A 15,783-nucleotide genomic window follows, 5' to 3' on the forward strand; every position below is an offset into this window, starting at 1 on the left:
TCAGGTTTGCCCCTCTCTGAGCTTTTTCACAATGACAATCCTCTTCAGCTGGACCTCGTGAAAAAGATACCTGGCCTCCTGCATCCTCACTGGCTTTACCCTGCAGCCTTGTCCTGCTTCAAAAAGAGACAAAGTGTGAATCAAGAAATCTTGACTGGGCAAAGGCACTCAAAGTATGTGGCTGGCAAGGGGCCATTTTTCTGGGTGAAATTCAAGTTTCTCTTGCTCAGAGCTTTGCCACAAAAAATACAATGGATTCACCAGGACCTCATCCGATGGCATGACAGTCAACCAGTTCTATAGGACATTTCTACTGGACTTGGCCCATGAGATCCCCTTAGCTGCACACCTAGGACAAGTGACGACATGGTCAAAATTAATTAACCACTTCTACAGGCCCCAGATATCTGAGAAAGATATGGAGTTGTTTTGTTCCTGCACAACCTGTCAAGCCACTGGCAAGACAAGAGGTCAGCCCAACACCCCCTTTATCGACTGTCAGAGGTGGGGATATCTTTTGAAAGGGTGCATGGTAGTAGATAATAATGCCACTAGATAGCCTAAAGCAGTGAATATGAAGTTGATGACTGCACCTGTGCTCCTGAGGGTCCTGCATTACATTTTCATCAGGGTAGGGATCCCTAAGGAGGTTCTTCCAGACAGAGACAGAAATGTCATGTGTGCCAACCCAACTTCTTGTTTCCTTACCCAGCAGCAGAAAAAGGAATATCACCAGTTGTTTGAAAAGCTTGCTTGACATTTTTCCCTGGCACTTAAACCCACCCAGTGGTGTGTTCATGATATTGAAAGTCCAAACCAAAATCTACAGGTTGCCCGATAAAGTGAGGCCAGAATCAATGAGGGAGTAGCAAGATGATGGCTCTAGAAGTCATTGAGACTTCAGGTAGCTCTTGGTCCAGTTCCATGGTAGAGGTACCTAAGATCAGCCATCAAGGAGGGCCCCCAGAACTCAGGTTCTGTGTGGATTACAGGGGCCTTCATATAGTCATTAAAACTGATGCACAACCCAGTCTAAAACTGGATTGAGTCATATGCTGGAACTGCACTATTTTCTTTTTCCCTGGGGGATAAATAGTTGGGATTAAGTGTTTGTGTCATTTGAGTGGCAGCATAAATGTACCTTAGACCACAATATCAATATTTGGCTATTATAATTTTCTCCTTTCTTGCATGCTGATTGATGTAAAGGGGTTAAATGTGTGGCAGGCTGACGCCAGAGTGATTCATAGTGATGCAAAGGACTTTTTATTCAAAGGGTTGCAGTACTAAACAGTTGACAGGGCCATGTATTATGTGGGCCAATAAAGTTTAGGTCAGCACATGAGGTTGCCTTTGTTACAGGCTAATAGAGATTGCTCGGACACCTTGCATGAGCACACACTTTCGTTTTAAATTCTTTGCCATTTTTTTCTAGCCTTTTTTCAATCTGTGAAAATTCAGGTTTCCCCCACTATGAGTTTCTTTGCAACTGCAAATCCTCTCCATCTGGACCTCAGGTAGAAGGTATCTGGCCTCCTGGATCCCTCGCCAGCTACAACCTGCAGCCTTTTCCTGCTGATTAAATCAGAGCTACAAAAAGCGACTAAGTCCCAATTTTAAGAAAAGTGACGCTCCATTTTATGGAATGCCACTTTTCTCGCGCCCCTGTAACGCCACCTTGTGTGCGTCATATTAAACATGCGGCGCAGAATGGCTCAGGTTAGGGACAATAGCTTCAAAATTGTTGCCGCTGTTGTTGTACGTTGTAGGATTAGCACAAAAAATGTTGGTGCTAAACCTGCAAAATACATGGAGGCCCATTATAAATAATGGTGTGCCTCCTTTTAACGCCTGCTCTGTGCAGGTGTTAAAAAATGCCACAAAAAATGGTGCACTGGAATTTCATAGATTTCACTTCAGTATGTTTGTGGTCCCCCTAATGGGGAAAAGCACTCCTTGCATACATTCTGCATGGTGCAGGCATGATGTGGCAAAAGAGGATACGAAGTGGCACAATGCAAGCGTTTCGCCGCTTTGTAAATATGGCGTGGCAAATTTGGCCTCATTGAGCCACATTAGTGTCATGAAAAATGACGCTAATGTGGCAAAAAGATGCACTAGACCCACATACATTTGGGCCTAAACGTTTACTGGACAAAGGCACTAATAGCACTATAGAACTTTTCTGCTCAACTCGGCCCATGAGATGTCCTTGTCTATTGGCCCCAGATATCTGAGAAAGTAAATGAGTTACTTTGTTCCTGCACAACCATACAAGCCACTGGAAAGACAGGGTGACTGCCTAAGGCCTCATTAATCCACTGCAAGAGGTAAGGACACTTTTTGAAAGGGTGAATGATGGTAGCTGATCATGCCTGAAGCAGTGCCTCTGAGTACAATGACTGCTCCCGGGCTCCCTAAGCCCTGCTTACCATTTTCAAAGTACGGGTCCACAAAGAGGTCCTTTCAGACAGGGACAGAACTTCATCTTTACCTATTTGAAGGCCAGGGGGGATGAGTGTGGGGTAAACCTACAAGTTCCCCAGACCATACACCCCCAAATGAATAGGCGTGTTGAGAGGTACAATAAGACACTTAAAAGCATGATTAAAGACCTGTCAGAGCCCATGAGATGTAAGCTGAACGCCCTGTTACCATGCCTGCTATTTGACTACAGGGAGGTACCTAAGAAGGGAATGGGTTTCAGCCACTTTGAACTTCTTCATGAGCACCCTGTGAGTTGTGTTTTGAGTCTTGTGAGATAATAATGGGAAAACGTTTCAAGGAACCCAAGAAGGAAATAGTGGCCTATGTACTGGACCTGAGATCCTAGAATGGTTGAGTATGTGAAGAAAGCTGGAGGCCAGTCAAGATCTGATCAGACTATGGGGTGATTAGAAGGTGACATTGTTAAAGTCCCAACCTTGCTAAAAGTTGTAGGTGGTTACCATTGGCTCCCAGGGCCCTCCTAGAGAATAGGACTGGGCCCTAAATTGTAGTGGAGAAGGTACATGTGGTTACCTATCTAGCAGAGCTGGGCACCCCAGACACCCTCATTGAATGATACATGCTAACCATCCAAATCCCCACTTTGACAGGGCTGACATGACCATGTTGATTGAGGGAAAAAGAGAGTGAGTCCCTTCCAGACCTCCTGTCCCGCAATGAGAAAGCTTGCTCAGGAAAGCTTTACTTTTTTGTACTCTAACCCAACAGGACGATAAGGAAACTCATAAGTTGACTAGCAAGTTTGCTGGGTTTTTTCCCTGGCATGTAGGCAGACCAAGTGATGTGTCCATGACATCGACATTTATGACAGTTTGCCTGTCAAATTCAAAATCTACAGGTTGTCAAATAAAGTGAAGGCCAGCTTCAATGAGGAAGTAGTCAATGTGGTGTCCCTAGGTTCATTAACCCTTCCAGTAGCCCTTGGTCCAGTTCAACCCTCAAGGACGGACATTAGAACTCTGGTTCAGCAAAGAATGTAGGGTGCTTAATGCAGTTACCAAACTTGACCATCAGCCCCAACCAAACCCAACACTGGGTCTAGCTATATGGTGGAACTGCAGTGCTTTCTCTTTCCATCGGAGATAATTTGTGAAATTTTTGATTTAAGTGTTTGTGTCATGTGGGGTGTGGAATGAATTGCGCTTGGTTACTACAGTTATATCCTCTCTTACACGCTGATTGCTGTAAAGGGTTTTAATGTGTGACAAGCTGACACCAGAACACTTCACAGTGGCGGTAGAGGCTAAAGGCTTTTAATTCAAAGGATTGCAGAGCTAATCAGGCAACGTACACCAATCCATGTATTAGGTGGGCAAATAAAATTTTGGACAGCACATGAGGTTGCCCTTAACACTGGCTTCTAGACATGGTTCTGACACCTTTCTTAGGCACATACGTTTTTTTTTCTACCATATTACTTTTGTAGCCTTTTTCAATGTCTGAGTATTCATATTCAATAATGATTTATTAAAATATGCCATGCTTTTTTCATGGGGTACATCTGTGCCTCATAATAGCCTTTATTTGACTAACTGACAATCGTTCATTGTTGTAAACGGTTCCATATATAATGTTAACAAAGTAACTTTTTATTTTAGGAACACAAATCAAATGTTTTGAAATTTGGTAAGCTTATTTATTTAGGACACAAGTAATCCGTCATTATACTCAAAGTCAGAGGAATGTATCATTAGTAGTCTAAGGAAAGTCACTTTGTATTCCAAAGATGGCAACATTCAATACATTTAAAATGTACTAGTGATTACCGCTAATGTGTGGCTTTCTTTACCTGGCTGTGTGGTTGTTGATACTGGTTCTGGCGCTGTAGTTGATGTAATTACCCCTAGAAGGGAAATATAATATTTTTAATATTGTAGATACTATAGAAGCTTGTCAAACTAATGAATATGAAAATGTCAAAACATTTTGAGCATTATAGGGCTTGCCTTTGACTATGGGGAAATGTTCAGCCATCTCAGCATCCAAGGTGCAGTATTTATTAGGGTGCTTCTGAAGGGATGTGTTTGCCATAATATAACAAATTATCTTTTGTGGAAGTTAATGAACTATCTATATGTCCCCTTGGGGTTTTGTTAAGTTTGTTATATGCTTTTAACAGCAGAATGGAGAGACAATAGTGAATTTCTCTAACACAAAATACGTCAATCTGTATTCAGTCTATCAAATCAATACACACTTAGGGTTAGCCATCAGTTTCTAAAGTGAATCCAATCTGTTAATTTTCAGGTCACCTGCTTTGTGTTGTTGATATTTCTTGTTCCATTGTTCATGGCTGGGCTGTCATGATACCCCCTACATTGTAGGCACAGCTGCTTAGATCTTTCAGGCACCAAGATTTAATATTCATGCGCCATCACTTCGAAGAAAAGTTAACTGGTAGGTGATTTTGACCCTTATCTCTAATGAGTTATACTGTTTAGGCACAGTGTGGTAAGAGGCAGTTAACCTGTCAGAGAACATGTCATTTACAAGGGGTATTTGTACAATAGAGCCCTACCCTGGTTCCTAAAAACAATAGTCTCACACCATATTTGGTATTTCAAAGCTAGAGGGCCCAATGCTGCACCGCTGGCTCCCTGCAAATGACCTCATAGGAGGCAAAGAAGTCAGCAGTCATTTTTGCTTTAAAAAAAAAAAAAAATAGGGTGCCACAGTGCCAACAGATAGGATTCAATAATTTTTTTAAAACTATTTTGGGTTGCGGTGGGAGCCCCAGGGCAACCATTCCCCGCTGGCTACCTGCAAGCCAGTAAATGTCAATTTTTCAAAAATAATACTTTGGTGCCCATGTCCCCACCCAAGCACCCTACAGCATGTTTAACTTTGGGGACTACAAGGGGAGCCGCAAGACTCCACAGATCCACCAGCTCCCCTACCTCTAACAATAACGGGTGCAGGAGCCAGCATTCTTTCTACTCAGTGATGCAGTTTTCTTTTGCTTTGCTGGGGTGGCAGCAATTCTTTGTTTCCCTGCCCACAAGAGAGCTACAGAGAAAGAAAATGTGTTCCCAACCCTGAAGGAACAGCTTCCTGCTCCATCTGGGTGTCAGCACATTAAACATCCTTACATGAACTCTCATGGCCAAGGAATCTCTGGGGTCCCTGGGTCACCACACAAGAGCCGGCATCAGAGATGGGATCTCTGGGGACTTACAATAGCTGACACCCTCCCCCTTAATCTTAATTTGTGTCCCAGGTACAGGGGCCAATGGACCTTAATAAGGCTTGAGGATAGAGGCTGTGTCCCTCTTTAATTTAATAGCTGTCTGAAGAAATGAGGGCCAAACGGGCCTCAGGGAGGCATGGGTGGGCCAACACCACCTCCATCCCATAAAGTAGGATTCGCTGCTCTCGTGGCTCCTGAGACACTTTGAGGGGGCTTCATTTTTTGTTGGGGCGGGGCACAATATTTGGAAAAAAGATCTTGAAGCAGATTCATGGATCTACCACAAATTCCCAGGAAAATTTGAAAAAACATATGCTATTGGCCCGGGGACCCTTTACCAGTGCCACAGGGGTAGGTTATCTGTCTTGTGCCCCCTATATATTTTTTTTCTTAATTTCACGACTAGGGACTTTTGGGCCAATTATGAGATTGGTGGACAGGAACACCCATCTGCCAAACTCCTAACGGGATGACCGCTGCCATACTGAAGACCTTCCCACTGGCTCTATCAACTTTCCCACTAGGCTGATGGGTAGGAACCAAGTGTGCATTTTGAGTGTGCTGGGCAAGGGGACCACTGCACTGCCATGCCACAGGCATGTGCAGTGCTGGGGCCCACCTGTGGTCCCCTGCACTTGGTCTCTGCCAGCCATTTCATGGTGATAGAACTGCCATCAAAAGGCTGGCGGAGAGCAAGGTTGTAATCAGCAGGGTGGCGCTGAGCTCAGCACCTCCCTGGCTGAATACAATCTGCACCACTGTCAGCCCGTTGGGATGTGAGATCCTGGTGGGGACGGCAGTAGATTGGCGGGTCTGGTGGCCAACCTTGTAACCTGGTGGTCAGACCACCACAGCCGTGGCAGTCTGACAGCCACCACAAATATGGAGGTCCTAGGACCGCCAGACCCGTAAGCAGGCCCTTAGTCCCTGAGACTTAAAATGGCTGCTGCTATAACTTTGTTGATGTGGTGTCATCCAATCAGAATCTGGTGGCTCTGCGGGTCCTACAGGTTGTAAATATATAATGTTTTTGAGCCTTAGTTTCTCACAAATTACTGAACTGATTTAATCCAAGTCTATAAAAAAGACACCTTCTGGACCGAGTGCTAGCTTTCTGCCAAATTTGTTGTAATTGTGTTCAGCAGTTTTCACTGTTCAATTTTCCTATTGAAAAATGAATGGGAAAAAAACATTTTGGGGCTCTCCATTTTCTCGGCCAACAGTTGGCGGATCACCAAAACACTTTCCAGAAAGGAGCAGAAGTGGCTGAAATTTTTTGCTTTGGAATATTTCATGACTGTTTATCAGTTGGTGCCAAAAATATAGTTTATAAATATATATACTACGTAGTGGCAGTTGCCACTAGGTAGTAATAGTTAGGACCATGCTTCCATAGAAATAGCGTTTCTTGACTTGTCTATCTCTTTGGCACCATTTGACTAATCTTCACAAAATTTTCCCAAAAAATGTCCACAGTGATTCTTGTTGAGGACGGAAAGTTTCATGTTGATCTGTGGAGCGGGGGCTGACAAAAAGAGGGGGATCAAAAAGTTTGCGTTTCCCATGTTAATTCCCTTAGGACCTTTGAATTCAACTACAGCCCGAACTACCAGAAGGAAGTACACCAACATTAGCAGAAAGCTAGCTTTCGGTAACCAGATTGTGCCTTTGGTTATTTGGTGTAAATCCGTGCAGTAGTTTACAAGAAATGAAGGAAAATCCAAATTTGTGTACATCTAGACGCAAATAGATTGTGAATATTCACAGTTTTGCGAATGCACGCACAAATAGAAGCACTGTATTTGGCTGGCCACAACCTGACTAGAAGGTTGTGGCTGCCATTTCATATTAAAGTAGAGGGTCCCTGGGGATGAAATCTAAAATGCTGAGTAGAATAAGGGGTCAGGGTTGAGGTATCCTGACCTCAGGATTGTGATGCAGGGGCGTGCTACGGTCAAATTATGGGTTTAAAATAAATTTTCTTCACCATGCGAGATATGCACCAATATTCTCGAATATCCTCGCATATTCGAAGATATTTAACAATATGCAAAAAAAATGTAAAAACAAATTCAGACCTATTCATACACTAACTCATTCACTTATACATGCACTCGGAGACTCATGGGCCCACACACACCCCCACTCAGACCCACTCATAGAGTCACACACCCACTTTCAGACCCACTCAGACACTCACGCAAGCACTCACCCATCCCCCATCCATTGACAGGGTTTAGTGGTTAGAAGGGCTTGATTGCAGGGCCTGGCAACTGGCAAGACCCTGGGTCAACCTCAGTTGCGCACGAACATGGGCCACGCGCTTTGGAGTTTGGATTAATGTATAGTAATTAAAATTACTTTATGTAATAAAACTATGTAATTCACTGGAAAAAAACAAAGGTGTCAAAAACTATTGAAATTCAGCAGTTATAGTTAGAGTTATTTCAGTTAACTATGGCATCCTAAGGTAACTATAACTCGCGCCTTTGCCACAGCTAATTATTCGACACATTATATCATTAATTACATCTTCCATGGCATCTTTGACATTATCACTGCAACATTTGCCATAAAATTATTGATAAGAAAACTGCGCATGGTGAGAGCATGAGTTATACTCACCTTAGGGCTTGAGTGAATTCATAACGTCCCTATAACCTTTGGTTTTGTCAGTGAATATATTTTTACATATGTATATATATATATATATATATATATATATATATATATATATATATATATATATATATATATATATATATACATATATATATATATATATATATATATATATATGTATATGTATATATATAACCAAAAATGAAGAAAGAACTCTGGCTAGTTCCCAAGGTTAGGTGGAGAGTATCTCCAGTAAGGAGCATCTTGCAAACCAGCGACAGCTTAGATTTGCTCACCTCAAATGTATGTTTATCTAGAAATGTTTTTAAGCATAGGATCAGCACAGTGCTATTCATGCCGAGCTAGATAGGGACAAAGTCTTTTGCTGTTTGTACAGCAAAGTCTTTAAGCATGAGTGTCAAACTAGCAGAGCTGTAAAATGACAAAAGCCATTTACCACTCCAGGCACAATATTACAGCTTTGGACTGGTAAAATACCATCTCAGCCAACCTAGAATAAGTAAAAGCAACCCCTGACACATTGTTCCTTCTCATTAGAGCTCTTCAGAGGGGTTTAGCTTAAGCCAGACACAAGGGAGCGCCCAGTATAAGTCAAAATAAAACCCTTTTAGGGTTAGAGTGACTCATAAATTATGCAAAAAAGGAGAACTCTGAAACATTCATGAAATTGAAAAAACTAATAACATATAAAACCTTACATTCAAATCATCTGCATTTAAAAACTGATGTAAGGCTGAATCCTGTCAGAGCATGCAACAGTGTGTGAGGGCACCCCAGCACTAGCAAAGGTGTCCCCATGACCTCCAGGACCATTTTCCCAGACTTCGTGACTGCAGGGGCACCATTTTACATGTGTACTGGACATATGTACCTATGACCTATGTCCAGCTACATAATGGTAAATCCGAACATAGGCATGTTTGGTATCAAACATGTTGGAATCATACCCCAATGCTTTTGTAAGCATTGGTTGTATGATTCCATGCACTCTGGGGGCTCCTTAGAGGGGCCCTAGTATTGCCATTGCAGCCTTCTGAGGTTTTCCAGGCAGCCCCAACTGCTGCCACCTTTCAGACAGGTCTCTGCCCTCCTGTTGCTTGAGCAGCACAAGCCCAGGAAGGCAGAACAAATGATTTCCTTTGGGAGAGGTGTGTCACACTCTCTGCCTTTGGAAATAGGTGTTACAGGCTTGGGAGGGGTAGTCTCCCAAGGCCTCTGGAAATGCTTTGAAGGGCACAGATGGTGCCCTCCTTGCATAATCCAGTCTACACCGGTTCAGGGACCTCCAGTCCCTGCTCTGGTGTGAAACTGGATGAAGGAAAGGGGAGTGATCACTCCCGTGTCCATCACTACCCCAGGGGCGGTGCTCAGAGCTCCTCCAGAGGGTCCCTGTGTTTTGCCATCTTGGATTATAAGTTGGCAGGGCCCTCTCGGAACATCTGACTGGCCAGTGCCAGTAGGTGACATCAGAGCCCTCCCCTGATAGGTGCTTACCTGTGTAGCTGACCAATCCCCTTTACAGAGCTATTTAGGGTCTCTATCTTGGGTGGTTCTCTTCAGATTCGGATAGCAAGACTCCAGCAGGAATCCTCTGCATCCTTTACTTCACCTTCTCACTGATGAAACTGCATCTGGACTATCCAGGAACTCTACAAACTGAAACAAAGAAGCAATGAATACTTCTGCAACATTGTATCTTCAGCTCCTGCCAGCAACTGCAACTGTTTCCAGGTTGTGCATCCTCAGAGGACAGTCTGTCTTCAGCCTGCACCAGAAGAATAAAGGCATCTCGCTTAGAGTGAAGGAGTCACTCCTTTGCTTCAGCAGGCACCCCTGTGCAGTGACGACCGGTGGCGTGGGTCCCCTTTCCTGACGAAGTGCGTGGATCCAGCAACACAGGTGGAGGCTGAAGTGGTCCTGATGGTCCTGATGTCCAATTGTCCGACTTTTGTGGAGGTAAGAGCTTTCGCCCCTGCAAGACAGTAACCCCTATGCACTAGGTGTTTTGCAGTTGCCAAGGCTTGTTGGCATCCTTCTACAAAGTTCTTCTTGCACCATGCAGCTCTGGCCCCCAGGACTCCTTCATGCGATGCACAGCCTCCTGAATGGTTCTCCGAGGGCTTGGGATCCCTTTGTGTAGTGCTGCATGGGCCTCCTTTGGCACCTTCCTTGCCCCCCGTACTGTGGGACTCCTGTGCATGCTGCCTGGCCTTCTGAGGGCTCTCTGAGTTGCTCGAGCCCCCTCTGACTCCCCCTCCTGGGTAGAGTCCACCAGGTCCCTCCTGGTCCCAACCAGCGCCATTTTCTGCTAACCAAGAGTTTTGCGTGTGCCAAGGCTTGTTGGCAGAATCCAGCAACGCAAATCAGACTGCATTTATCCATCCGGTGTGGGACATCTTCTGCACCAACCAGGAACCACATCTGTCTTCTTGGGTGCAATACTGACTGTTGTTCCCCACTGGTGGTTCTTCTTTTGCACATTCATCCGGGTTAGCATCGGCTCCTGTTCTCCCTAGACTCTTCAGTGCTTCTTGGACTTCCTCCACATGTCTTCAGGTCCAGGAATCCATCATTGGTGTCTTGCTGTCTCTTTTGGTTGGTGCATAATCTTCTTTCTCGTGTTCTTGTGTATTCTTGGAAAGTTACTGTGATTTACTCCTGTTTTCCTGGGCTCTGAGGTGGGTTCTATTACTTACCTTTGGTGTGTTCTAATACTCCCAGCGACCCTCTACACACTACACTTGCCTAGGTGGGAAACCGACTTTCACATTCCACTTTCTTAGTATATGGTTGGTGTTCCCCCAGGCACATTTCTAACTATTGTGATTTTCACAATTTGCACTGTTTTCAAACTGTTTTTACAGCTATTTCTGCATACTACTGTATATAATTTGTGTATTACCTACCTCCCAAGGGGGTATAGTCTCCATGGTATTTTTGGCATTTGTGTTACCAAAATACTGAGTATTTTCTTTCATGTGTATGAGTACTGTGTGACTACAGTGGTATTGCATGAGATTTGCATGTCTCCTAGGCCTTGGCTGTTCATCCACACTACCCCTAGAGAGCCTGGCTTCTAGACACTGTCTACATTTCACTAATCAGGGATAACTGGACCTGGTATAAGGTGTAAGTATCTTAGGTACCCACTACAAACCAGGCCAGCCTCCTACACACACTACATGACTCTCTTGGCAGAACCCTACTAAAGTCCTTCATTTTTTGCTTGATCAAAGAGGATGCTGACCTAGAGAAGTCCTGAACTGCAGGCTGAGCCTGAATGCTTACTAGCAAAATGACAAGCACTGAGCAAAACGAAAGTTTTGAATAGAGGAATGCACATATTTAGAAGCTTAAACCTATGATAGTAATTACCAGAATGTGACTACACTTGGACCAGCTACGATTAACAATATTCTTTCTGTAATCTGAGATGTATTGTACAAATATTTCAAAGATAATGTTAGAGTTGATGTGCAGTGTTTATAAAAGGCGAGTAACAGTAATATGTGATAAATGTACTATTGAGTGACCATAAATTTGAATGAAAAGCCAAATACGTTAGTTACTGTTCTAAGACAAACATTGCATTGGCTGCACCAATAGAGAAATTTTCAAGAGCCACAAAAGCCCCACATTTTAATTAACGTTACACAGATTCTCATCCTAGCTGATCAAGTCCTCCTTTGAAATCTAAACTTAGAGAGATAAGGAGGTAGTTGGAGGACATCAGAAGCTTTGCATGGTCCCCTCAGGATGTCCAGGATGGTGGGCACCTGCCCAGTCGGACCTTAATCTCTCCTGCTCTCATCTCCTTACACTGGCTGCTGGTTAGGAAGTGGATCTTATTTAAATCCCTTGTTTTGGTTCATATGGCAGTATTTCAAGCCACCTCAGGCTATCTTGCTAGGACGTTTGTGCCCATTTCTAGAGTGCTGCTTTCAGCATCTGCTGTGCTGTCACTTGTTAACCGTGTTAAGCGGCTGAGTAAGGGTGATTAATCCTTTTCATTCCTTGCTGCTAAAACATGGTACACGCTTCCATGCAATCTTCAGATGATTCCTCTTGAGGATGCCTTCAGAAGGTGAATGAAAATTTGGCTTTTCTTTTCTAGGGATTAGGAGTTCAGTGCTTTAGTGCATTTCATTATGCTTTTAGAGCTGGGATACTCTCTGAGAAGCTGTGCGCTCTGCAAATCCCCTGCATTCATTCATGTATGGGAGTTCGACAGGTGCTCACACTGAGACTGCCAGGGTAACTGTTGATAAGTCTACTCAGCCAGAACCTAAAAAAAGAAACCCCTGCTCCTAAAATTAAGGTTAGCCAAAGTGAATTTACCTATTGTGGGAAACTACAAATGAAAGGCATGATTGGGAATGTTGTAAACAAAAAACAAAATAGAAAATACCTGAACAGATAACGCCTGCATCATTGCTGTGGAGACAGTTATGTCTGTTCCATCCTTTGTTGGGACAGTCCCACAGGTGAACTTCTTGTCCTCTGCAAAGTACATCGTCTAGAAGAATGCTTCCGATTCCCTGACCAAAAAAGGCCCCTCCAGGAGAAGCCAGGACAGTTCCACAGCCCAGCTGTCTGCAAACAACTTGTGAATTTGCTGTACTCCAGAAATCATCACACACAGTCCCCCACACTCCTTCATAGTAAACTTCAATGCGGCCTGCACACCTCTGTCCTCCATTAACCAGGCGTAAGTCCACACTTTCAGTATCTCTGGGACCTACAAGGCCAAACATAATGTACAATACTATGAGATAGAGAAGGTCATGAAAAACTGCAGATCATTTCTTTATTTTTTGGATTGCTAATCCTGGTAATGCTTGCGCAAAGATATTACCTCCCCATGCAGTTACCCCTCCCTGCCGTGATTGTGGCCCTGGTCCATGATAACTGGTCACATTCTTTACTCAGGAAGGAATGCTGTAATTGTTTTATTGCACCTAAAGAAATGTATAAAACACCACTCAGATTGATTGTGCACTGAGAGACAGTCACGAGACCCCATTTCTATCACTGCTCTCCCAGCCGTAATGTTTCATTAAAGAAACTGTTCCTGTTTTGCCAAACACCTCTTGTCTTCTGTTTTTTTAAGATAAATTCACATTTGAGCAACACCAGAAATAAGTGTCCAAAGATAAAATAAGGAAGGACAAGAAAACTATAACAGTAGATTAAACAGTTGTCCAAATATTAGATGCCTTTAGGTCTTAAAACCTTTTACGAGTTTTTTAAATTTAACAATCACTACAGTGTTTGTAAATATGTGTTGGATTTGTGATTGGTGCAAGGGGTCTTTCTTCTGGCAAAGTAATGAATGAGAGTTATTTAGGGTAACTAAAGATTGACATATTAGGATGCATGAGGTGTGGAAGGAGCCAGGAGTCACCCGTACACACACTACCTGGTGTCATGCATAAATGTGGCATCCGGAGTGCCTCCTTAGAACACCCTTAACCTGTGGAAAATTGGAAGAGAACTGAATCTGCTGTCTGTAACCTGAGAAGAGCCCTGAAAGATTGGACCTGCACTCTCTTGTATCCAGAACAAATATGGAGATTCCAAGGGTCATAAAGATGACCGACTGTTCAGCCTATAGGGACAAAACAAGTTACAGGAGACTTTTCTTGCAACTGCCCAGCTGACCAGTTTCAACTAGACCTGCCCTGCTGTTGGCCTTTACTTCAGTGAGTCCTGACCCCCATGTGCTGTTCCTGAGGTCCTGGAAACCTTGCCTAGGTGTTGGTGGATTTCATCTACCACCACTGAAAACCGGGGACCTTTCTGGCTCCAAGACCTCAGAAGGACAGGGACAAACCTACCAGGCTGATCTGCCCAAGATGCGTTGCATCTGGGGTGAAGATGGAGGTTTTCCCCACTCTGAGCTTTATTGAGATGGCAAATCCTCATTGGCTGGACCACATGCAGAAGGTATCTAACCTTGTGGATCCCTCATCAACTACAGCCTGCAGCCTTGCCCCGCTGGAGAAATCTGAGCTACAGACCAAGGGAGAATGAAGAAATCTTGAGCGGCCAAAGGTGCAAGAAGTACCCGACTGGTGATGGACCATCCTGGTGCGTGCAATTCAGGTTTCTCCCATTTGGAGCCTTCCCACTAAATAACCAATGGCTTCACCAGGTCCTGTCTGACAGACTAATAGTCCCCTAGCTTTATAGGGTCTTTCTACTGGGCTTGGCCCATGAAATCCCCTTAGCTGCACACCTGAGGCAAGTAAAGACATGGGAGAGGTTAGGTAACCACTTACACTGCACCAGTTAACTGAAAAAGTGAAGGGCCCTTTTGCTTCTGTACAACCTTTCAAGCCAGTGGCAAGACAAGAGGACAGCCTAAGCTTCCACTTATTCCACTGCCATTATTGGTGACACCTTTTGAAAGGGTGCCTGATAGTAATGGATCATGCCACTAGATGCTGTGAAGCAGTGCCCCTGAAGATGGTGAATGAGCCTATGAGGCCAGACCCTGCTTGACATTTTCACCAAAGTAGGGTTTCCAAGGAGGTCCTTCCAGACATTAGACATTGACACAAACTTTATGTCTGCATACTCAAAAGCCATATGGAATGAGTGTGGGGTAACCTACAAGTTCTCCACACCAAATCACCCAAAACCAATGGTATTGTTGAGAAGATCAACAAGATCCTTAAAGGCATGATAGTGGACCTATCAGAGCCCAGAAGATTTAAGTTGGATGTCTTTTTACCATGCCTGATATTTGCCTTCAGGGTGGTTCCACAGAAAGGAGTAGATTTCAGACGCTTTGATCTTCCTAATGGGTTCCTTGTGAGCTGTCCTGTGAGCCTTGTGAGAGAAGGGATAGGAAACAATCACAAGGAACCCGAGCAGGACATTGTGGGTCATGTATGTGACCTGAGATCATTGGACGGTCAAGTAAATGAAGAAAACTGGAGGTCAGCCAAGAGCTGAGCAAACAATAGTATGCTTAGATGCGACATTCATGAAGTACCAACCTGACCAGAGGTACTGGTGGTTACTACTCGTTCTCAGGGCCCTCCAAGACAATGGGACTGGGCTCTATTTTGTACTGGAAAAGGTAGGTGTGGTTACCTATCTAGTGGACCTGGGCACCCCCAAACACTCACATTGAATTATACATGCCAGTCAACTGAAACCTCACTTTGACAGGGCTAACATGGTCATGTTGATGTTGAGAGCTGGGTGAGGTAGAAAGAGAGTGAGTCCCTTCCTGACCAGCAGTCCCACAATGAGAAAGATGGCTTAGTAGAGTTGTACTCTCTCCCACCCTAACCCAACAGCAGGAAAATTAATGTCACCAGTTTAGCAAGTTTGCTGGGCTTTTACTCCTGGTACATAAACACACCCAGTGGTGTGTATATCACATGGCATTCGGGGATGGGGACCCCAGGGCCTGAGGGAGGAATAGGTGGGTG

At 44.1% G+C, this 15,783-nt stretch overlaps 1 protein-coding gene across 1 annotated transcript in view; it reads right to left on the reverse strand.

The window, feature by feature from the left end:
* The window catches only part of LOC138301682 (deleted in malignant brain tumors 1 protein-like), a 78,168-nt gene continuing 62,385 nt past the window's right edge, over window positions 1-15,783 (reverse strand). Inside the window, exons 6-7 of the mRNA XM_069242197.1 lie at window positions 12,747-13,076; window positions 1-113 (exon numbers count right to left, since the gene is read on the reverse strand). Of these exons, the coding sequence (XP_069098298.1) occupies window positions 1-113; window positions 12,747-13,076 (443 nt within the window). The remainder of the gene's footprint in view (window positions 114-12,746; window positions 13,077-15,783) is intronic.

The sequence above is a fragment of the Pleurodeles waltl genome, chromosome 6 (assembly GCF_031143425.1).
Source record: "Pleurodeles waltl isolate 20211129_DDA chromosome 6, aPleWal1.hap1.20221129, whole genome shotgun sequence".
Taxonomy (NCBI): Eukaryota; Metazoa; Chordata; class Amphibia; order Caudata; family Salamandridae; genus Pleurodeles; species Pleurodeles waltl.